Below are 24,102 nucleotides of genomic sequence, written 5' to 3'. Positions count from 1 at the left end.
ATTCTCTAATCTAGTTTTATTTGCTAAACAAAGCGCAGCTTTGGACTGTGAAGGCAGCAGATGTAGAGAGGCTGCTCGTGTTGCTTTTAGGTACAACTGGGATATTAGGCTGTTTCTACTCCTATCAGATTTCAACCGGTTTTCATTTCATTTTTAGTTTCAGTCTTATAATATTTTAATATATCAGTGTTTATAGCGGCTCAATGTTGTAAAGTTTCAGGTATTTGATTTAAACTGTTTTGAATTTTTCTTAGCATGCTGCCGACTAAAACTAAAAGTACTGATAAGATTTATTTTCTGTATAAATGTTTCATATGGGTCTCTATGTAGGCAGATTCATGGAAGAAGCGGCCTCACAGGATTATTAGTTTTAACTCGGTTTTCGTTCTTAATCTCCAAGGTTGTGAGGATTGTGGCTTTAAGTAAACTTTATTTTTATATTAGAAGGATTAGTCTTTATTCATTTCTATAGTGAAAATGATCATAATCCTAACATTACTAATACCTGCTGAATTAAAATGTCTTTAGCATATTTCTGTCTTTGTTCCTCCGACTTTTATTAATGTTCTTATTATTTGTTTCAGTTTTTATTGTTTTATTTTTATTGTTTTTTTTAACCTGAACTAAACAAATTGAAATAAATAAAGTTGGTATTTGCTTATAACGATAACCTTCCAAACACTCATCGCAGTTTCCATAGCGATAAACAGGCATTGGACCATGTGACCAGCAGCATTTGGAGCTCAGGTCATGGTTTTCCTTTTTGAGACTTTGAGTTTTTAGTTCTCAGTTTTCAGTAATTCTGGGTTTTTTTTAAATCTTTGGTTTAATTTTCCGTTTTGGTGTTATATTCCAGCAGTCTTTAGTTACTCTCTGCTGCCCCCTTGTGCCTGTCTCCTGTCCCCTAGCTCCCTTCTAGCTCCTTCCCTCCACACCTGCTCCCTATCAGCTGATTGGTCCAGTCTTTGTTCTGTCTCCCATATATACTCTCCCTGTCGTTCTTCTCTGGTCGCCCATTGGACTTTTTCTAACGTTCTCTGGTTCTGATTCTCAGCATTTTTGTTTTTGGACGTTTGCCTTAGTTCTCTTCATTAAACCTACAAGAAGTCATCTTTGCATTTGGGTCACCCCCACACTGACATTTTCTTTCTACCCCGTTTAACTTTCTCTGGTTGCTGTCTGAATTTGGACTTTATCTCCATCAACATCTGGAAATTATTCTGTGATGCTGCGGCTTTAATACTGAATCAAAGGTTTATCATGTGGGAAAAGGCCTGATGCAGGAATATTACTGAGACCGAAACCAGAGTCAGCAGCAAGGAGAACATCTGAGCCATTTATTAGCAGCCCAGCAATAGGTTGGCCATAAATAAAGGGGGTGACTGGAGCCGGAATGGGCGAGAGGCGGGGTCACCCTGGACAGGATCAGTTCAGGATAAGGACGTCTCTTAGTGCTGGAACAGGAAATGTTCTCCATCTTATTACACTGTGGAAACATCTGTAGACCTTCGCTGGCTGCTGTGAGGTTAAACCGGGTCAGACTGGGGACGGGTCACCGACTGATGGTCCGTCACCACTGGCTGCTGTGAGGTTAAACCGGGTCAGACTGGGGACGGGTCACCGACTGATGGTCCGTCACCACTGGCTGCTGGGAGGTTAAACCGGGTCAGACTGGGGACGGGTCACCGACTGATGGTCCGTCCCGCTGGCTGCTGTGAGGTTAAACCGGTCAGACTGGGACGGGTCACCGACTGATGGTCCGTCACCGCTGGCTGCTGTGAGGTTAAACCGGGTCAGACTGGGGACGGGTCACCGACTGATGGTCCGTCACCACTGGCTGCTGTGAGGTTAAACCGGGTCAGACTGGGACGGGTCACCGACTGATGGTCCGTCACCGCTGGCTGCTGTGAGGTTAAACCGGGTCAGACTGAGGACGGGTCACCGACTGATGGTCCGTCACCGCTGGCTGCTGTGAGGTTAAACCGGGTCAGACTGAGGACGGGTCACCGACTGATGGTCCGTCACCACTGGCTGCTGTGAGGTTAAACCGGGTCAGACTGGGGACGGGTCACCGACTGATGGTCCGTCACCACTGGCTGCTGTGAGGTTAAACCGGGTCAGACTGGGGACGGGTCACCGACTGATGGTCCGTCACCACTGGCTGCTGTGAGGTTAAACCGGGTCAGACTGGGGACGGGTCACCGACTGATGGTCCGTCACCACTGGCTGCTGGGAGGTTAAACCGGGTCAGACTGGGGACGGGTCACCGACTGATGGTCCGTCACCACTGGCTGCTGTGAGGTTAAACCGGGTCAGACTGGGGACGGGTCACCGACTGATGGTCCGTCACCGCTGGCTGCTGTGAGGTTAAACCGGGTCAGACTGAGGACGGGTCACCGACTGATGGTCCGTCACCACTGGCTGCTGGGAGGTTAAACCGGGTCAGACTGGGGACGGGTCACCGACTGATGGTCCGTCACCACTGGCTGCTGTGAGGTTAAACCGGGTCAGACTGGGGACGGGTCACCGACTGATGGTCCGTCACCACTGGCTGCTGTGAGGTTAAACCGGGTCAGACTGAGGACGGGTCACCGACTGATGGTCCGTCACCACTGGCTGCTGTGAGGTTAAACCGGGTCAGACTGGGGACGGGTCACCGACTGATGGTCCGTCACCACTGGCTGCTGTGAGGTTAAACCGGGTCAGACTGGGGACGGGTCACCGACTGATGGTCCGTCACCACTGGCTGCTGTGAGGTTAAACCGGGTCAGACTGAGGACGGGTCACCGACTGATGGTCCGTCACCACTGGCTGCTGTGAGGTTAAACCGGGTCAGACTGGGGACGGGTCACCGACTGATGGTCCGTCACCACTGGCTGCTGTGAGGTTAAACCGGGTCAGACTGGGGACGGGTCACCGACTGATGGTCCGTCACCGCTGGCTGCTGTGAGGTTAAACCGGGTCAGACTGAGGACGGGTCACCTGCTTGGGTGAATCTGACCTCAGCTGATGGGAAGGATCCTCCGTTTCCTGGAGCCGCTGAGGAGCTATCGTTGCCATAGAAACTGATGATGGAAGCGGCTCCATGTCAATAGAGGACGTCTAAAATGCATCCGGTCACTGATGGATGGTGTCGCTGGTTCTGATCTGTTCATTCTGTTTCTAGGAGGTTTGAAATGTTCTGTTGTTCCGGTGAGCTGCTGAAATCTGGTGATTCTGGGTTTCTGTCAGAACTTTAAGGTCAAATCGGTTTGCAGAGAAACGCTGTTTGAAGTCTGGTTGCTCCTGTGATGGTTGCTGCTGGAAGCCAGCAGAGAAGCATGGAGGAGGCGGTATGATGACCGGGACTCTTCTCTCCTGATCCACTCTACCCACTCTTTACACTCAGTCTGTCATCTGATGTTTCACTCCATACTCCCTTTGACTTGTTGTCATGGTCACAGATTGTAGGGGCGTGGCCTTTGGGGCGTGGAAAGTCAGATTGCCTCATAGAGAGCAGGATGTTTGATTCAGACTGTCTGCCTCTCCTCAGCTGGAGGCTCATCGTCGCTGGATGCAGCAGAACCTTTAAAGCGGTTCTGTGCAGCAGAAGAGCTGCTAACCTTCCAAGATGGCCGGAAACTGCCTGAAGGCTTCAGCTCCTTTGCCATCTGTTGGTGCATGTTTTCCATGTCACTGGGTTTGTGACTGGGAGAACTGGGAACAGTTTGAGCCCACAGAGGGTGGAGGAAGCACGATGGAAAGCAGTCACTGCCAGCTCATTGTGTCTGTTCGCCTGTCTGTCCGCCTGCCTGTCTGGTGTCAGTAGGTCCGGTGGACAAGTGGGGTGGGAGAAATAAGGTGAGATTTAAAGGAGGGACCCTGCAGAATATTCACACTCTATCACCATCATGGTGAGCCACACCATAGCCACAGCTGCCCTGGAGCTCAGACAGAAGTGAAGCTGTTGTAACCACCGGGCCCTCTGGCCTCCATCTGTTCTCCTCACAAACAGTTTAAAGGGGAACGCCGTTTTTTTACATTGGTCCTTGATTTTCCGTTATTCCATCATGTTCTACTCTCCCATCTGAGTTTAGTGTCATTTGGAGCCGTTCTGAAGATATTCCGTTAGGTTATATCCAGTAACGTCTTCCTCTGGGCAACGACTTGAAGGCACAAACTAAACTGTTCATCATTTATTCTTTATGGTACGCCAGCATTCAGAACATGGAGGCCAATCACTGTCCCATCAACGGTGCTGAAAGCCGGAGCCTGAACCACTGTTGGAAAAATAAAACTGGGAATATCTGTTTGGAGCCAGGAATGAAGAACGTTTTCCTTCTTTCTAAAGATTCAAACCCTGTTTTGCCTTCAGCCGCTCTACCTCAGCTCCTCCGTTCAGTTTAAAGCTTTCAGCGCTTGGACTTCCTGCGGAGGATGAGGAGAGCACCCCCCCCCCACCACCACCCCCCCACCTTCTCCAGAAGCACCATAGAGAGCGTTCTGAGCAGCTGTCTCACTGTGTGGTGTGGAGGCTGCAGCGCCTCAGACTGGAAGAAGGTGAGAACAGCAGAGAGGATCATGGGGGCTCCTCTTCCCTCCATTAAAGACATTTCATCCCAGCGCTGCGTGTCCCGAGCCCGTGACATCATCAATGACCCCTTCCCCCCCCTTCACAGCATTCAATGCAGGACCAGCAGGTTCTGCAGCAGCTTCTTCCCCACCGCCATCACACTGATGAACTGATGAATAAAACAAGAAAAAAAGTGCTAAATGTTGGAAAAACTGTGAATTAAATCTCAGTCTTATTGAAATCATTTGATCACTGCTGCAGTTTAAGAAATGGAAATGTCTTGAGGGCTGTACTGAATGAAATGCTGTTTTGTATAAAGTCTGTCTGAGTCTTCATCTCCAGGGTTACAAAGATGGCTTCCTGCTGCCATCTACACGGATTAAAGCGTCATCAGGGCTTCATGAGAAACTGTGCAGTTTAACATCCTTCATCTGATCCTTGGTCTCAGAGTTAATCCACACAGATGTTCAGAATATCTCTCTTTATTGCTGATATTTCTGTTATTTTGCGGGCGGTTGGCATAACGCTGTCATCAGGTAGAGCAGGTCAGACTCTCCAGGTGGATTCAGGTGTGTTGGTGGATCTAAGCCACCGTTTGGCTCCATGATCTCCCCTCCCAGAAGCAGGACTCAGCCAGTCCTTCAGGACCAATGTAGGGAAACATGAAAAGGCTGGTTGTGATTTCATCCTGTCCTTTGTTTCCCCTGCAGCCATTGAAACGCAGAGCGCCAGTTCCGAGGAGCTTGTCCCCAGCCCGCCGTCGCCGCCGCCTCCTCCCAGAGTCTATAAGCCCTGCTTCGTCTGCCAGGACAAATCCTCTGGGTACCACTATGGCGTCAGCGCCTGTGAGGGATGCAAGGTAGGACCATCCAACAACGATCAGCTGTGCTGTCGTCCTTTTTCTGCTTGATGTTGGCGTTTTACAGGATTCTGTTCCAGAGCGCTGCCTGCTCTTACTGTCCACTGCTGACTGAAATCAGTTCTGCTTCGCTGCTTGTTTCCATCAGCTGAGCAAATTTGGTAGATTTCAGTTTTTCTGTGTTTCATCTGAAGTTTAGTTCAAAGTCGACCTCATTCAGTCATTTCAGCCTTTTTATCAGACGACGCTGTTAGAAGGTGATTCATCCTTAAAAAGCTTTCAGATTCAAATCAAATGAGAAATTCAATGTTAGACTCAAGTCACAGAGGTTGGAGATGACCCCTCCCCCTAATGCATGGGCGGTTCTAGACAGGGGCCAATGGGGGCCAGTGCCCCTGTAGATCATGTCTTGGCTCCTGTTATGGCTGCTGTACTAAAGACTGCGCTGGAACAGAAATGGTTACTGATCGGTCCTTTGGATCTATTTCATTTCTTTTCTTTACTAATTCAGTTTTACTAATTATTTAGAAACAATAAGGTGATAGCTTCAGTGGTGCTGAGAAAGGATCCCAGTTTTCATCTGCTAAAATTATTTTTTCAAACAAATTGCTCTTTTACAGCTGAATTGATCAGTTTTTCTTGTTCTAATTCAGAAAACAGTAATTTTAACATAAATTAAGTCAAAAATATGTAAAATTCCTCAATTATGAATGTAGATTTATGGGGTCCCTCCCACTAATGGGGAACCTCCTCCTAATGCCCCCCCCCCCCGTTCTGATCTTCATTCCCTTCTTTAGTGCATCAGCAAAAATAAAAACCCAAACATCAACTGTGACCCAGAAACTCTGATTGGTTTGGATGAAGCTCAGTTTTCCAGCTTTAGGAATTACCTTCACAGAAATATCTGCCCAGCCAGCAGTTATCTGTCTGCAGCTGTTGCTTAGTAACCGCTCATAGATGCTGCAGATCTGTTCTTACTCCTTAATGTTGTGGTTACTGATATTCATGGGGTGGTGGTGGGGGGCTGTTAAATGGTTTTAAAAAGATTTTTCTGACTGAAATCTGAAATCTGTGGTTCTCTGTAATCCGCCTTTTCTATAGTAACTGATCTTTTTTAACCGTTAAAAGACTTTTTCTTTGCTTAGATTAGAATGTCTGTAAAAGTCGTACCGGTTCTGCAGCTGGAAGTAGGACGTCTCCCTCCACCGTGTCTTACTGCAGTCAGGGTGATGCTGCTTTATTTCTAATCTTACTCTGTTTTAACCAAAGAACTTCCTCTACATGTTCTCTCATCTTTTTATTGTCTTTTCTCTGCTTTCATTTTTAAAACATCAAACAAGTTCAATAGACTGATCCTCCCACCTGAGCTTGGATCTCTGCAGCTCCTCCACATCCACCATGGTCCTCTTAGCTGCAGCTCATCTACTGTCAGTTTACACCGAAAAAGTAACATAAAATCAGCAACAAAAACATATAAGGAGTTTATCTACTCTTAAAACAAGATAATTTCGTTCTTACATTGAAAAAGATAATGAAGATGTTTTTTTTTCCTATTTTTGAAATCTAAATTTCTGGACTTTGTAGCATTAATTGATTTAAATTGACCCTCTGTATGATAAAAAACTTCAAACATTTGTATTTTTGGGTCCCTTTTGGAGCTTCAAGTCGTTGGGAAGTGTCTGTTCCAATCGTTGCATTTCCGAATTCTCCCAGTGGTGCCCGACTTTACACGAGTGAATAAAGTGAATGTGATTGGTCGATTATCAAGGACGCGGGATCGTTGTGGCTGAAGGTTCAGCAGCAAGTTTGGTTGTAGCCGGTTTGTGGGAAGCATCTTGCTAACCAGTTAGCATCTTAGTGCTAGCAGGTTCCTAATGGGAAATTCCATTGGGACCAAGTAGCACTAAATTGGTGCCTTAGAAACGACGCTGTCAAGGAACGCTATGGACAGCGGAAACATGCAAGAGGAGGAGAGTTTAGTGTCGGAGGTCGTGGATGAGTCTCCTCCTTTCAATGGAGCGCTCCCAGAGCTCAGAGTATTAAGTTAAACGTTCTCTTTCCTGTTGCTGTTGTTCAATAAAAGTACGTTTTAACATCATTTATAGTGAGAAGATTATAATTTTAACCATCGCTATATGGACCATTTACCGATTTAATGTGTAATTTAAAAAAGATGTTCCGAAGTTGAGAGGCAACTAGCAGAGCTCTGATGGTAATGGCAGCCAGGGCTAACGTTAACATGTCTGCGGCAGCCAAGGCTAGCGTTAGCCCATCAGCGGCAGCCAAGGCTAGTGTTAGCCCATCAGCGGCAGCCAAGGCTAGTGTTAGCCCATCAGCGGCAGCCAAGGCTAGCGTTAGCCCATCTGCGGCAGCCACAGCTAGCGTTAGCCCATCAGCGGCAGCCAAGGCTAGCGTTAGCCCATCAGCGGCAGCCAAGGCTAGCGTTAGCCCATCTGCGGCAGCCAAGGCTAGTGTTAGCCCATCAGCGGCAGCCAAGGCTAGTGTTAGCCCATCAGCGGCAGCCAAGGCTAGCGTTAGCCCATCTGCGGCAGCCACAGCTAGCGTTAGCCCATCAGCGGCAGCCAAGGCTAGCGTTAGCCCATCAGCGGCAGCCAAGGCTAGCGTTAGCCCATCTGCAGCAGCCAGGGCTAACGTTAACCTGTCTGCGGCAGCCAAGGCTAGCGTTAGCCCATCAGCGGCAGCCAAGGCTAGCGTTAGCCCATCTGCGGCAGCCAGGGCTAACTGTCACTACCTGATCCTTCCTGGAAGCACGATCCGTCCTGCGCATGCGCAAATAGATCCGGGTGTCAATAAATATGTAATTATGGTACTAAAACTACTTATTTATATCCATAACTCACTAAAGAATACTAAAACACATCTGTAAAAAATGTTTTATGACTTTTGTTCTTTTTACATTTTCTCCATTAAACAGCTTCTCTGACGTCATCATGGCACATGCTCAGAGCAGTCTGGCTAAATCTGATCAAACCACATTTATCTGCATTTTAGTTGTTTCTTTCTTTAGATTATATAACATAAGGTTAAAACGAAACAAAAACGTAAAACTCGAAAAAACTAGATTTATGTTTAAATCCAAAGTCTCTTCCCGAACAGCAGGAAATGCTGTTTGGGAAGAGACAAGTGATAAAACAGAAAGGATTTTGAGGCATCTGAACAGAACCATCGGTCCCGTTCGATCAGTATCCACCGAGCCGCTCAGCATCCAGGACACCACCACAACCTGCCGCTCCTTTCCCGATGGCCGGTCCACGCCTGCTTCTAACACTTCTGAATATTCAACCGAATTCAGCTGCATTGTTTGATAACCACGAGGATTTCTCACTGTATTGATTTAATTATGATCAGACTGACTTCTAGGCCTCGCGGGCAAGGTCTATTCGGGGGTGCTGGAGAGGAGGGTCCGTCGGATAGTCGAACCTCGGATTCAGGAAGAGCAGTGTGGTTTTCGTCCTGGTCGTGGAACGCTGGACCAGCTCTACACCCTCAGCAGGGTCCTGGAGGGTGCATAGGAGTTCGTCCAACCAGTCTACATGTGCTTTGTGGACTTGGAGAAGGCATTTGACCGTGTCCCTCAGGGGGCCCTGTGGGGGGTTCTCCGGGGGTACGGGGTGCCGGGCCCTTTGATATGGGCTGTCAGGTCCCTGTATGACCGGTGTCAGAGCCTGGTCCGCATTGCAGGCAGTAAGTCGGGCTCGTTTCCGATGAGATGGTCCTATTCGCTCCATCAGGTCGTGATATGCAGCTCTCGCTGGAGCGGTTCGCAGCCGAGTGTGAAGCAGCCGGGGTGGGTATCAAGGCCTCCAAATCAGAGGCCATGGTCTTGAGCCCGAAAAGGCAAGAGTGGCTTCTCCGGGTCAGGGGGGGTGTCCTGCCCCAAGTGGAGGAGTTTAAGTATCTCAGGATCTTGTTAACGAATGAGGGAAGAAGGGAGCGGGAGATCGACAGGCGGATTGGCGCAGCGTCTGCCATGAAGCGAGCGCTGTACCGGTCCGTCTTGGTGAAGAGAGAGCTGAGCCAAAAAGCGAAGCTCTTGATTTACCGGTTGATCTACGTTCCTACCCTCATCTATGGTCATGAACTCTGGGTCATGACCGAAAGAACAAGATCCCGGATACAAGCGTCCAAAATGGGTTTCCTCCGTAGGGTGGCTGGGCTCTCCCTTAGAGATAGGGTGAGAAGCTCGGTCATTAGGGAGGAACTCGGAGTAGAGCCTCTGCTCCTCCACGTCGAGCTTCCTGGACGCCTCCCTGGTGAGGTGTTCCGCGCACGTCCCACCGGGGGGAGGCCCAGGAGGAGACCCAGGACACGCTGGAGAGACTATGTTACTCGGCTGGCCTTGGAACGCCTTGGGGTTCCTCCTGAGGGGCACGAGAGAAGACTGGGCCTCCCTTCTTAAGCTGCTGCCTCGCGACCCGACCCCAGATAAGTGGAGGCAGGTGGATGGATGGATGGATGGATGACTTCTAGTGCCTTAAGAGGACATTAGTTGTGAATGTGCATCATATAGATGAACTGAAGCGAGTGTGAGATCCAGAGGATTGTCTGTTTGTTCAGCCGTAGGCGAGTCCGGCAGATTGCAGGTTTTTAGATTTGGTTGTTGCAGAAGGCTGGTGATGTTCCGACCCGGCTGGCTCTCGGATCAACAGTCCTCTGTAATGAAGCAGAGGAATGTTAGGAATCCTGTGGAGGTTTTGGCCCAAAGGAAGGCGGGATCAGTTCCCTCATCAGGCTGGGGGTCAAACTGAGGTTCTGGAGGACTCCAGAGTTCCAGTCTGAAAGATCTGATCTCAAGGCCTGAACATGGACAGCAAACAATGAGAAGCAAAGACTCGCCTGTTGGATGTTTGATTTTCTGACTGATGGAGCAAACAGTTCATTCTAGATGTGTGTTTCTCCTCTCTGGTTTGATTTGGCAGCAGGTTCTGTTTTGGTTCCCATCTGGTTCCCGGCTCTCCATGGCAAAGCTGAGGCCCTTTTATTGAACAGATGCATCCAGACCTGATGTACAGCTGTAGGCCTTTAGACAAGAGGAGCCTTCTACTCCCCAGTGAACAGACCAATTAAGGCCAGAAATAGACTTCCAGCCAGAGCAGAATGTAACGTGTTGAGGAAAGCTCAAACACCTCCACCCACTTCCAACATGTCCCTTTAAATGCATCCATCTGGAAGGTTCTTCCTAAATGATTTTAAATCAGATGGGAAGGTTTTTTATTTTTTCATTTTTAACATTTTCCAAGGAAACTCCTGTCTTGTTTGATCTCATTGTCTAATTTCCACATGTTTTATGCCTTATCGTCACCTGCAGTCTCTTGCTCATTGAGGTTTGCTCAGCCTTGTCCTCCTTCTAAAACATCTACAGATGTTGTTGGAAACCTGGTTCATCCCTAATGAGGACGACCTTAATGAGGCGCTGAGGCAGCCTGAGCTTTAGCTGCTGTTCTGGCTCTTCACTCACTTCCTGGATGAGTCATATTTATGCTTAGGCGGCCCAAGCACAGACCTAGAGATTCTCCAGTGGAATATACCATTTCCTGTTGGGGCCCCTGGAGGTCCCAGAGCCTCAGAAATGAGTTGGAACCTTTCTGCAGGCTGGTAGGTGTTTTAGGTTCCTGAGTTTCCTTCATATTGCAGCATAATTAGCTCTGAGGTTTAAAGTTAACATCTTGCTTTAGATTGGGTGATATGGGCAGTTACCCAGGGCAGTGGAGGGAGGGGGGCAGCTAAGCCATTTCACCTCTTGTGTTATTGATATATGTGGTGTTTTTCTCAGCTGCTCATGGTATGTTTTAGACGAGTAACAGCTTTAAAAGCATTAGCCTAATCAAACAGAGCAGACAGGGCTGATGATCATCTGCAGTGTTTTAATGGTTCTGCACCAGTACTGGTCACACTGGTCAGCTTCCATTAGTTGAAATCTTGAAGCTTCAGGCTTCGTCTTTTCGATCTGAGAGACAATATTTCCTAACATACAGCGGTGCAAACATCAAAACCACAGCTGCTGGTGAAGGAAATATTATCTTGGTTGGTGGGTTAAAATGGTCTGATCTATGTTTCTTTATCACAGAGATTTTCTAGTTTGTGTTTGTCTAAGCCCTCTGCACCAAGCTAACCTGCTCCATCAGTCCAGGAAATAAAAAGTGTCCTTTTGATCCCGGCTGCAGGCTGTACTGTTTAACCCAGGCTGCTGATGTGTTTTTTTTTGGACGGGGCTAATTTGAATTGTTAAAGCAGAGTCCTGGCATATGGGCCTCCAGAAGCACATGCATATGCAGAAGGTGACAGGCTCATCTATGTCGACCTAAAGTCAAGAGAAAATCCTTCAAAGTCAAGACAAACTTAGTTTTCTGTACAGTTTGTTGTAAAAAGTGTCTGAAGGTCCTGTTAAACCGTACAGGCGTGTATAAAAGCTGACCTCTCTCAGCCTGGCTGCTGTCTGCTAATGATGAACCTCCGTCTGCAGCAGACGGACAGAACCACATGATAGAGGACAGAGTCTCCATCCATGGGACTCCTTACAGCTCTGCTTCCTCGGATTTTCAAACCCCTTTCTGACACCGAGAGCTCAGATCTATTCACTCTACTGAACCCAGCCTGCAGCGCCCGGCGTGGTGCATTCACTGACCAGAAAAACATCAGATTTTTGGTGTGCAGATGAATCCAGTCACCAGCCGGTTTCTGATTGGTTCAGTGCATGATATATCTGCGTGTTTTTGGACACTTGAGGCTAATTGATGTCTAATTTCAGCAGCTGGAAAGTTTAGACACAATTGTCCAGCTCATCTCTGGGTGCTCTTAATTCAGGGTTTTTATAGAGATCTAAGTTAAGATCTGCTCCATTTCCCGGGTTAATGCCTGACATCAGCACAGTCAGCTGGACTCTGCCCTGGATCACAAAGCAGGATATAGATACAGTTTTTATCTAGTTTCATATTTTTAACTGTTGCACTAAAATAAAGACCTTTATAGATGTTGGAGCTCGGCCTGTTTTTCAGTGTTTAGTCCTGTTTCTCCTACAGCTCTGGGCTCAGCTTCTACTGGGACTAACTGGATCTTCTCTCTTTCATCCTCTGACATGAAAACTGGATCAGAGCTCCTCTGATTAACCGTTTATTTCTCAGGCAGGGAGCTAGCTTACCGTTAGCTTTTCTAACATGGAAATTGTTTATAGATTAAAATTTTTATGTTCTTTTTCTATGTCTGCTTCTGTCTCCTTGAACCCCAGTCGGCCTCAGCTTTGCCTCTCCACATGCTCAGTGTGAGGGATTGCTGCAGAGTCAATGACAAAATACTAGCCCATATTGTCACCACAACAATGGATGGATTATTCTAATATAATATAATTGAATAATTTGGAATAGAATATGCCTGTGAAGATTCCCAGTCATCCAGGTAATAGTCATTCCAACGAAGTCAATCCGCTGGACTTTGTTTCCAAGTTTGAAGACGTTTCTCTTCCATCCAGGAAGGTTTTTCAATTCCAAATGTCAGAAATAGCGTTTAGTTCCAGGTTTTATCCAGCAGCCCAACATTCATTCATTCATTATAACATGAAGTCATGACTGCAGAATTCCAGCATTATTGAATTAACAGTGAAACATCTTTAAATTCCTGGAATGGGAGACGTTTATGGTAGAGCTGTGGGATTCAACCACACATCTCTATGAAACCAAGCATAACATGGAAACCAGTTAAAGTTTTTGTCTTTCCCAGCAGATATAGAGCAGCGTCCCAGTTTGCATAAGCCCCAAATGTGTGGAGAGGAAGAGGGGGAGTTTCTGCCTGTCGTTGGTGTTGACAGCTCTGAAAGCAGGAGGACAAAACTTTGAGCCGTGAAGTCCCGCCCCCCCCTGTTGGGTCCGGGGGAGTCCACTCAGTGGGATTAGTCTGATGGAACTGGTTTGACAGGCGAGAAACCTCCGCCTGTGAATGAACACATCACTGTGAGCGTCTCCCTGATGAGGAGCTGCTCCTCTCTCCTCATGCAGGGCTGGGAGGCTGTTTCACAGCTTCAGTGTTTCTGACCTCCTCTCTCCTCATGCAGGGCTGGGAGGCTGTTTCACAGCTTCAGTGTTTCTGACCTCCTCTCTCCTCATGCAGGGCTGGGAGGCTGTTTCACAGCTTCAGAGTTTCTGACCTCCTCTCTCCTCATGCAGGGCTGGGAGGCTGTTTCACAGCTTCAGTGTTTCTGACCTCCTCTCTCCTCATGCAGGGCTGGGAGGCTGTTTCACAGCTTCAGTGTTTCTGACCTCCTCTCTCCTCATGCAGGGCTGGGAGGCTGTTTCACAGCTTCAGAGTTTCTGACCTCCTCTCTCTCATGCAGGGCTGGGAGGCTGTTTCACAGCTTCAGAGTTTCTGACCTCCTCTCTCCTCATGCAGGGCTGGGAGGCTGTTTCACAGCTTCAGAGTTTCTGACCTCCTCTCTCCTCATGCAGGGCTGGGAGGCTGTTTCACAGCTTCAGAGTTTCTGACCTCCTCTCTCCTCATGCAGGGCTGGGAGGCTGTTTCACAGCTTCAGTGTTTCTGACCTCCTCTCTCCTCATGCAGGGCTGGGAGGCTGTTTCACAGCTTCAGTGTTTCTGACCTCCTCTCTCCTCATGCAGGGCTGGGAGGCTGTTTCACAGCTTCAGTGTTTCTGACCTCCTCTCTCCTCATGCAGGGCTGGGAGGCTGTTTCACAGCTTCAGTGTTTCTGACCTCCTCTCTCCTCATGCAGGGCTGGGAGGCTGTTTCACAGCTTCAGTGTTTCTGACCTCCTCTCTCCTCATGCAGGGCTGGGAGGCTGTTTCACAGCTTCAGTGTTTCTGACCTCCTCTCTCCTCATGCAGGGCTGGGAGGCTGTTTCACAGCTTCAGTGTTTCTGACCTCCTCTCTCCTCATGCAGGGCTGGGAGGCTGTTTCACAGCTTCAGAGTTTCTGACCTCCTCTCTCCTCATGCAGGGCTGGGAGGCTGTTTCACAGCTTCAGAGTTTCTGACCTCCTCTCTCCTCATGCAGGGCTGGGAGGCTGTTTCACAGCTTCAGTGTTTCTGACCTCCTCTCTCCTCATGCAGGGCTGGGAGGCTGTTTCACAGCTTCAGTGTTTCTGACCTCCTCTCTCCTCATGCAGGGCTGGGAGGCTGTTTCACAGCTTCAGTGTTTCTGACCTCCTCTCTCCTCATGCAGGGCTGGGAGGCTGTTTCACAGCTTCAGTGTTTCTGACCTCCTCTCTCCTCATGCAGGGCTGGGAGGCTGTTTCACAGCTTCAGTGTTTCTGACCTCCTCTCTCCTCATGCAGGGCTGGGAGGCTGTTTCACAGCTTCAGTGTTTCTGACCTCCTCTCTCCTCATGCAGGGCTGGGAGGCTGTTTCACAGCTTCAGTGTTTCTGACCTCCTCTCTCCTCATGCAGGGCTGGGAGGCTGTTTCACAGCTTCAGTGTTTCTGACCTCCTCTCTCCTCATGCAGGGCTGGGAGGCTGTTTCACAGCTTCAGAGTTTCTGACCTCCTCTCTCCTCATGCAGGGCTGGGAGGCTGTTTCACAGCTTCAGTGTTTCTGACCTCCTCTCTCCTCATGCAGGGCTGGGAGGCTGTTTCACAGCTTCAGTGTTTCTGACCTCCTCTCTCCTCATGCAGGGCTGGGAGGCTGTTTCACAGCTTCAGTGTTTCTGACCTCCTCTCTCCTCATGCAGGGCTGGGAGGCTGTTTCACAGCTTCAGTGTTTCTGACCTCCTCTCTCCTCATGCAGGGCTGGGAGGCTGTTTCACAGCTTCAGAGTTTCTGACCTCCTCTCTCCTCATGCAGGGCTGGGAGGCTGTTTCACAGCTTCAGAGTTTCTGACCTCCTCTCTCCTCATGCAGGGCTGGGAGGCTGTTTCACAGCTTCAGAGTTTCTGACCTCCTCTCTCCTCATGCAGGGCTGGGAGGCTGTTTCACAGCTTCAGTGTTTCTGACCTCCTCTCTCCTCATGCAGGGCTGGGAGGCTGTTTCACAGCTTCAGTGTTTCTGACCTCCTCTCTCCTCATGCAGGGCTGGGAGGCTGTTTCACAGCTTCAGTGTTTCTGACCTCCTCTCTCCTCATGCAGGGCTGGGAGGCTGTTTCACAGCTTCAGTGTTTCTGACCTCCTCTCTCCTCATGCAGGGCTGGGAGGCTGTTTCACAGCTTCAGTGTTTCTGACCTCCTCTCTCCTCATGCAGGGCTGGGAGGCTGTTTCACAGCTTCAGTGTTTCTGACCTCCTCTCTCCTCATGCAGGGCTGGGAGGCTGTTTCACAGCTTCAGAGTTTCTGACCTCCTCTCTCCTCATGCAGGGCTGGGAGGCTGTTTCACAGCTTCAGTGTTTCTGACCTCCTCTCTCCTCATGCAGGGCTGGGAGGCTGTTTCACAGCTTCAGTGTTTCTGACCTCCTCTCTCCTCATGCAGGGCTGGGAGGCTGTTTCACAGCTTCAGTGTTTCTGACCTCCTCTCTCCTCATGCAGGGCTGGGAGGCTGTTTCACAGCTTCAGAGTTTCTGACCTCCTCTCTCCTCATGCAGGGCTGGGAGGCTGTTTCACAGCTTCAGAGTTTCTGACCTCCTCTCTCCTCATGCAGGGCTGGGAGGCTGTTTCACAGCTTCAGAGTTTCTGACCTCCTCTCTCCTCATGCAGGGCTGGGAGGCTGTTTCTGTTTCTGCTTCTGCCGGAGTTTCTTCAAAGGCTCATTGGTGTCTGAATGATTGTCGCATTGCAGAGCCTGCAGAGTGTTTTTATCTTTATGTTTCCTGCATGTTTTAGTTTCATCGGTTTGTTTCATTTCAGTTTATTTCATCTCAGGTCACTTTATAGATCCAGATCAACCAGATCATCCAGTCAGATTGATTCAAAGTTTTCTATCTAAGGAAAACCAGCTGATTGCATCGACTCATTGACTCTTCAGCAATCCCTCACACTAAGCATGCTTGTAGCGACAGTGGAGAGGAAAAACTCCCTTTGAACAGGTTTGGTTTCATCAGTTTAGTTTTGCTGGTTTAGCTTCATCGGTTTAGTAGGTACCTGTTGCAGAGACGGGGGGCCTCCATTCGCTCACCCTGGGTGGGTTGTTTTGTTTGGTTTTTTTGACTTTTTAGGGCATCTGGTATCCGTCCTTAAGCGGGGGGGTACTGTCACGGTTTTGCACTTTTTGGTTCTGTTTAGGTTTTCCTTTATGAGTTTTTGTTTGTTTTGCTTCCATTTTGTCTTGTTTTCTGGTTGTATTTGAGTTGTCATGTATTTCTTATTTACTCTCTGTTGCCCCCTTGTGTCAGTCTCCTCCCCCCTAGCTCCCTTCTAGATTCTTCTGTCCACACCTGCTCCCAATCAGTGGATTACTCCACTCTTTTCTGTTTGTCATTTATACTCCTCCTCTTCCTCATGTGTTTCCCCTGAAGTCTCTCCTTGGATGTTTCCTTCTGTTTCCTTCTTCATTTCCTTAAACCTGCTAGAACTAATTTCTGCCTCCTTGTGCTCTGGTCTCTGTCCACAACAACATCCACCAAACCTGACATTTTCTAGAATTAATTCATATTTTCATTTGATTTCTTTGTAATGAATTTAGTCAGTAATAATAAAATAATAATAAATAAATAATAATAATAAAATATCTTTAAAGTATTTAAACAGCTGTAATTCTTTAACTCGTGTCACTTTCATTTTTCTAAGTTTAGGATTTAATTGAATTTTGAATGTATTGAACTTATAACAAAGGCGGGGAAAAAAGATAATATTAAATATTAAAAACATAAACACCACTAAGTTGTGTAACTGTGATTCTTATTTTTATTATTTTTTTACCAGATGCAATAAATAATTACTGCCGTATCCACTCATATTTATACTCTGGGGAAAGACTTCTAGAAACGTTGAAAAGTTAAATCATAAACGTTTTAAACAGACAGTTAAGGATGCTAATTAGCATTAGCTGGGAGTTTGAACCTGTTGCAGGTTTTGTTAATCAGCTAGGAGGCAGCAGAAGGTCTGACTGCAGAGAAACCAGCAGGCTGCTGCTTGTGTTTTGTTCATTAGTGACTGAGCAGAATCTCAGCGGGAGCAAAGAGACCCGCGTCAGTCTCAGGGCCAAAAGAGCCGCACAGAATGGTGAGAAGATTGCTGCAACAGTGGAGCATCTGTGTTGTCATTGTGACCTGAAACCTTCTCATTGCCTTTCCTGCCCCTCGCTCAGTCTCCAGTTCTCTATTCACAGCAGGCCGGGCTGAGTCCCTCAGGCTCAGCAGTATCTGCTGCTTCATCTGGGCTCTGCAGGTGCTTGGATGGTCGGACGGGGGCCGATCGAGTTTCAGGGGACATTTTGCAGGAGAAGGGAACAGAGGACAGAGATGTCTTCTTTTGTAAGTTGTAGCTGTTTGTGTCGTATCTGTTGAGGTTTCATGTTTGCCCCTGAAACAGAGGGGGCTTTGTGTATCACTGCCTCTGCTCTACAGCATGTGAACCACTCCATGACTGCCTGCGCCATTTTGTTTTCCAAAAGTCAGCTCTTTGTTTTGGTGAAACCCTGAAGAGTTCAGCCCTGGATGCGTTCTGCTCATCATGTGGGTCAGAGGGTAATAATCTGACTCCATTTGCCTGTAAAATGTTAACATTCACTGGTTGGAACCCTGCAGGCATCCACTGAGATCACCACCATCAGCTTCTAATGCACCATAGAAAAACACGAGGTGCATGATGACATCAGTCCAGTTAGTTAGACAGATTCCAGCTGCTCCTTTCTTATTAAACAATGCTGCCTTGTTCAGTTTATCTTTAAAACTGTTTCAATGTTTTCAATCTATGGAAAATCAGCTGATGGATCCACTGATTGACTTAGCAGGACTCTCTCCACCTGGATGAGCAGATAGAGACAGTAGATATTAGATTGGCTCTACAGCAACCCCTCACACCAAGCATGCAGTGACAGTTGAGCGGAAAAAACAGGAAGAAACCTCCTGAAAGCAGCAGCAAAGCTGATGCTTCGCTTCCAGGATAGTTTGACAAAGGGCTGAACAATATGACCTCAAATCAATATCACTATAAATTGGGCAGTTTCTCTTCGGAAACGATAAATGCTTTAACAGCGTGGCTGCGCTGCAAGAGGTTGGATGTGTTACTACATCTATGGTGTAAGAGCATGCAGCAGGAAAAAATGTGCATCCATTAAACGTTCACACCCTCTCTATAAACCGGTCTGACGCACGCTCAACTGACAACACGCTCTTCCGCAGTCTGTCTGATTCAGAGAAGCAGAGATGAAGCTCAGCTCGGCTCCACAGGACGAAGTGATGGCATTTGGTTTGCAGCTGTTAGACGCTTCTTTACTGGACTCATCCGCCATTCTCTTTGTTCATGTTTCTGACTGGGTGGGCGGAGTCACGTAATTAGGCACACCCTGCAGTATTTAGAGGGGAAGGAAAAACCAGCCATCAGCCCACACAGGAAGAACAGCTGAATTCAATGTATTTATTTTACCCACATGGGAAAATTGTTGCCGATTATTGTAGTCTGCCGGTAACGGTTAAAATACGGTTTATTGCCCAGGCCTAGTGTGACGGCTTAACAAATCCAGACCAAATGAAGCTACTATGGTGGGAAAAAGCCACTAGTGGACTAGTGAATAGTGGATATAACGTTAGGGTTTGAACAAACAAATACTCCTGAACGGGAGAAAAGAGATATTCAATTCAGTTTTTAAATGTAATTACATTTATATAGCACTAATTCACAACATGTCATCTCAAAGCATTAAACAGACACAATTTACCCAGATCATTAAGTCAGATTTGTTCAGTTTAATGATATTATGAAGCAGAATGATGAAAAAGGGGTCCCTATGTCCTCCAGCAGTCTAAGCCTATAGCAGCAGAACTATAGAGATAGATCAGGATAACCTGAGCCACTCTAACTAGAAGCTATATCAAAAAGGAAAGTTTTAAGCCTAGCCTTAACCCTTTATAGGGCACTCAGTGGAATACTTTGAAAATCTAAATTTTCGATCTAGAAATAACTAAAAGTAGAAATAAGTAAAAAAAATGTACCCTTAATTTGAGTAGGCAAATACTAGGTATTGAAAAAAATGACTTATCTAGACTTCAAATTTTTCCAGTGTTCAAGCTAATACTGTTATTGGAATCCAGGACTAGACCTTATTAACTTTGTAACATTAAAAAAATATGAATATTTGATGGCAAAAATTAATGTCAATGTAATAACAAGAAACGCCAACTTGAGCAATTATATTAAGAAAAACAACAAAAGTGCTTCTGTAGGAAATTCATGAAAAGACTCTGAGAGTAAAAGAAACACATTTATTTTTGGTCCAACATAATCTTAGAGGCGTTAATGCTGATACCAGCACCTACATTTTTTAGTTTATAAACCTAAATATAATTGTTAAATAGGCTTATTCACTTTTTAACTTTTCAATTTCCAGTAGGTAATATATCATTCAATGGTTCATCTAACTGGTCAAAATCCAAAATAAGATGTGCAGCCATTTTGCAGTGTCTTTGCTGAATGGCAAGATATAGATCTAGTGCTTCTAGACCTCACTGAGGGACGGAGGGGACTCTAAGGGGTATGCAGGTGATCAAAAAGGGTAACTTGGCCCATAAAGGGTTAAAAGTAGACAGGGTGTCTGCCTCACGGACTAAAACTGGTAGTTGGTTCCACAGGAGAGGAGCATGAGAACTAAAAGATCTGCCTCCCATTCTACTTTTAGAAATTCTAGGAACCACTAGTAAACCTGCAGATTGAGAGCGAAGTGCTCTGTTAGGAACATAAGGAACAATCAGATCTCTGATATCAGATGGAGCTTGGCCATTTAAGGCTTTATATGTGAGAAGGAGGATTTTAAATTCTATTCTGTAGTGGAAGAAAACTCAGTTACAGTAAGTTAGAGGGTTACTAAAAGTGGTCAGAGAGGACAGGGTCGTGAGGAAATACTGTTATTTCTTCACATTCTATGCCGTATGTCAGCACAAGATCCAAAGTATGAAGATGAGAATGCGTGGGACTATTCACATTTTGAACAAAGCCAATAGTGTCTAAGATAGCATTAAAGGCTGCTCTTAAGCTATCGCCTTCAATGTCAGCATGGATGTTAAAATCTCCCACTATGATGACCCTGTCAGTATTTAATACCAAATCAGAAAGGAACTCTGAAAACTCATCTAAACATTCAGAGTAAGGACCTGGTGGACGATACAAAGTTACAAAAAGAAGAGGTTTTCTTGCCTTGAAATTTGGATCAGGGAAATTAAGGGTTAAATGATCAAAGAGTTGTAGGTATTAATTGTTTTGGGAGTAATCAGTAAGTCAGACTGGAAGATTGTTGCTACTCCTCCTCCTCGCCCAGAACTTCTGGGGATGTGAAAATTTAAATAGCTTGAAGGAGTTGCCTCATTTATGCTCACATAATACTCTTGCTGCAGCCAGGTTTCTGTAAGGCAAAACAAGTCAATGTGATTATCACAAATCAAATCCTTCACTATAAGCAGTTTGAAGAGAGACATGTTTAAGAAAATCATCTTCGGTTGTTTTAATTTTGCTCAATTGAAGTTGTATTAATCTTATCAGGTTTTCATGATTTGCTCCTTTTCGATTGTAAACTGTTACAGTTTCTGCTTCCTGGGAATTCAAGCACCTCACAGTCATTCAGGAAAATTGACACAACACCCTCCACACAGTTCAAGTTACCTGATGGTATTACAGACACAAGTCTGAGATGGGTTGGTCTCATCTAGATAGTGGATGGAAGCAAGCAGCTGAAGGTGGAGCTGTTGGATCAAAGAGGAAAAGAGGAAGACAAGGAGAAGGTTTATTGATGAGGCTGTTGGGTCAGAAGAAGATTCTGGAATCAGCTGAGATGGAGACAGTTCATCACTAGCAGCATTCTTCATCATGACATCCACATCTCTGTGGATTTTTGAAAAGCCAATTCTTGTTTGGTGTGTTTGTGAACTATGACTGTTGGCTGCTCCTCAGGAGGAACTTATTTAAAACTTACTTACTTGGTATGACTGACCTCATGATAAAAGTCTCATATAAGTCAAACCTCATTTGTTTTTTATAAAAGTTTTTACTGCAGATAAGAGATTATTTAATTTGACATTTGACCCAAACCGTCCCAAACTGGTTTTTATATGAAATAAGAACATTTTAGAAATGCACCAATATTAGTTTCTGATTTCCAAAATTAGATTTAATTTTGTTAACTGAATAGTTGAGCTTATATTATCAACTGTTAATGTTTGTTATAAATAATAAACTGGTATTTACATGTTGTATTAATGACAGCGTGGTTAGCCTTACAAACAGTCTGTCAGTCTTTTTCTTAATTCATTTGTAATTTTCACTCAACTCAGGTTTTCAAAAAGCATTTTTAAATTCAGCATTTCCTGTAGAATGTAAATGGTTTCTACTCCAGGAAATGTTCTGAAATGTTGCATAAAGTGTTTCCTGAAGGAAGGACTATAATTAGAAAGAAAGAAGGAGCTAACAGGAAGGCTGGATGGAGGTCCAGTCTCTCTCTGTGGCCTTGTTAATGCAGCGTTTGGAAAGCTCAGATTTAATGTCCAGAGTTTCTCTTCCAGGGAAAGCACGTGGGTGGTGCTAGGGTCGAGTTAAAAAGGGAATATTGTGGGCGTGATGGTGACGCAGTGGACCCATGTACTGATCCTTAGTCCTGAATGGGGCCGACCCAGGTTGGAATCCGGCCTGTGGACCTTTCCTGCATGCCCCCCCCCCTCTTATACCCTCTTTCCTGTCAGCCTACTGTCAGAAAAACGAGCCACCGGTGCCAAAGGCTGGAGGTTTTTGAATCTTTCCATTAATTAACTCCAAAGGTTAAAGCAGAAGGAGTCCAATGAAGGTCCAAAGCCTGAAACAAAAACCGGAGGTCAGAACATTTTCATCTTCATCATCTTTATCATCTTTACCACGGAGACATCCTGACATGTCCTACGGAATAAAGTTTCATTTGAAATACTTCTTGCTCCTCGTTGATACAGGAACTCTTCCTCCTGAAAGAAACCTACTTCCATTGTTGCCATGGTGACTATGATGCATTGACTGACAGGAAAGAGAACATTTCTGCTCTGTGATAACTACCTTTCTGATAAACCCTTTTCTTTTGGGGAGTGTTCTGCTGTCTCTTCCTCCTCCCCGACTGAAGCTCCCTCTGCTGAACTTTGACCTGTTTTTCCAGTGAAGCCAAGCTGTAAGCAATAGCCTGCACTTGATGGATATCAGTCACCTTTTACACACATGTGCACACACACCTCTCCTATTGCACTTCCTCACTCTACCTCTGCTCCTTTTACTAGACCCCCCCCCAGGGCGTCCAGTGTCTTCTCCACTTTCCACACTAGAGATAAGATGTCGACACGATTAAGAGCGAAAGCTTATCACCCCCACCCCACCTGTGCTGAATAGCTAAGCAGCACCGCGGCCCCAGAAAGGCAGGAATGCAGCCGATGGGGGGGGAGTTGGATTGTAGTTAAATAATGAATGGGTTGCACTTTCGCTTTTTAATCTGTAAATGAGAAGGCCTCAGATAGCAGCGCCGCTGCTCCGTCATACGATCCTTCGCCCATTAAGATAACAAGATGTTGGATAATGATCCCAGTATGGTCCCAGTAAAGGTGCAGTTTACCAGTCCAGGGGAAGTGGCCTTGTTTCCCAGGTGGCTTGAACTGCTGATCAGCTTTAATAGGGAGCTCTGGTATGAAGAGAACATTGTCTGTCACCTGATCTCCATTATAGCAGCTGGTTCTGTTAATATTATCTCCAGCAGTTCTTTGAAAGCCAAATAAAGAAGTAAACCTCTGCTGTGGTCAGCAGCTCTTTTATGGCAGTCTGCATTTCTTTACTGAGTTCTTCCTGGAGCTTTTCTGGATTCATGTCTGTGAGTTCCCTTTGTTGCTGTAGTGAACATCCATCCTTTTAACTTCTTTTTCTTTTTTCTCTGCTGTAGTTGTTCGATGCTGTAGGCACGTAATGTTGGTTTCCTTGTGTCTGTAGAAAGCTGAAACTGAACACATCATTCATCTAGTGAAATGCTGCCTCCCAAATCCCCTACTCCACCTCAGCGAGCTGAACACTCAGCTCAGCGGGGTCCTTTGGGTCTCACATTTATAATCCTCCAACAAGGAAACCATCAGGAAACACTTTGGCAAACATCAGAGCTGCCGCTGTCATGTGGTCACTGGAGCGACCGCTGCTCCACCTGGACGGAGGGCAGACAAGGAAAAATCCACAATAAAGAGGAAACCTGATGATTGTGTTTAACATCATCTTAGATAATGATAATATCAATAAGTGTTTTTTACTTGCAAAACGCGTGCTGCGGCTCATACATGCAGAGGCAAAAACTCTGGGAGGAATTTGAGGAGGCCATGGAGGAGGACTATCGGTCGGCCTGGAAGGTGTTCTGGCAAACTGTCCACCATCTTAGGAGGGGGAAGCACTGCTTCACCAACACTGTTTATTGTGCAGGTAGGAAGCTGCTGACCGTGAATAGGGATGTTGTCGGGCGGTGGAAGGAGTACTTTGAGGATCTCCTCAATTCCATCTCCACACCTTCCAAGGAGGAGGCAGAGGCTGGGGGCTTAGAGGCGGACTCGCCCATCAGCGGGGCTGAAGTCACAGAGATAGTTAAAAGGCTTCTCGGTGGGAGGGACCAGAGGGCGGAT

The 24,102-nt window shown here is 46.4% G+C and overlaps 1 protein-coding gene across 1 annotated transcript in view; it reads left to right on the top strand.

Moving 5' to 3' along the window:
• Positions 1-24,102, top strand: part of LOC119772051 (retinoic acid receptor beta-like) — a 92,606-nt gene that overhangs the window by 3,346 nt on the left and 65,158 nt on the right. Inside the window, exon 2 of the mRNA XM_038268324.1 lies at positions 5,263-5,411. Within this exon, the coding sequence (XP_038124252.1) occupies positions 5,263-5,411 (149 nt within the window). The remainder of the gene's footprint in view (positions 1-5,262; positions 5,412-24,102) is intronic.

This window comes from Cyprinodon tularosa, unplaced genomic scaffold (assembly GCF_016077235.1).
Source record: "Cyprinodon tularosa strain WSP-4 unplaced genomic scaffold, ASM1607723v1 ctg1189, whole genome shotgun sequence".
Lineage (NCBI taxonomy): Eukaryota > Metazoa > Chordata > Actinopteri > Cyprinodontiformes > Cyprinodontidae > Cyprinodon > Cyprinodon tularosa.
This window is presented reverse-complemented; position numbering and strand designations above follow the sequence as displayed.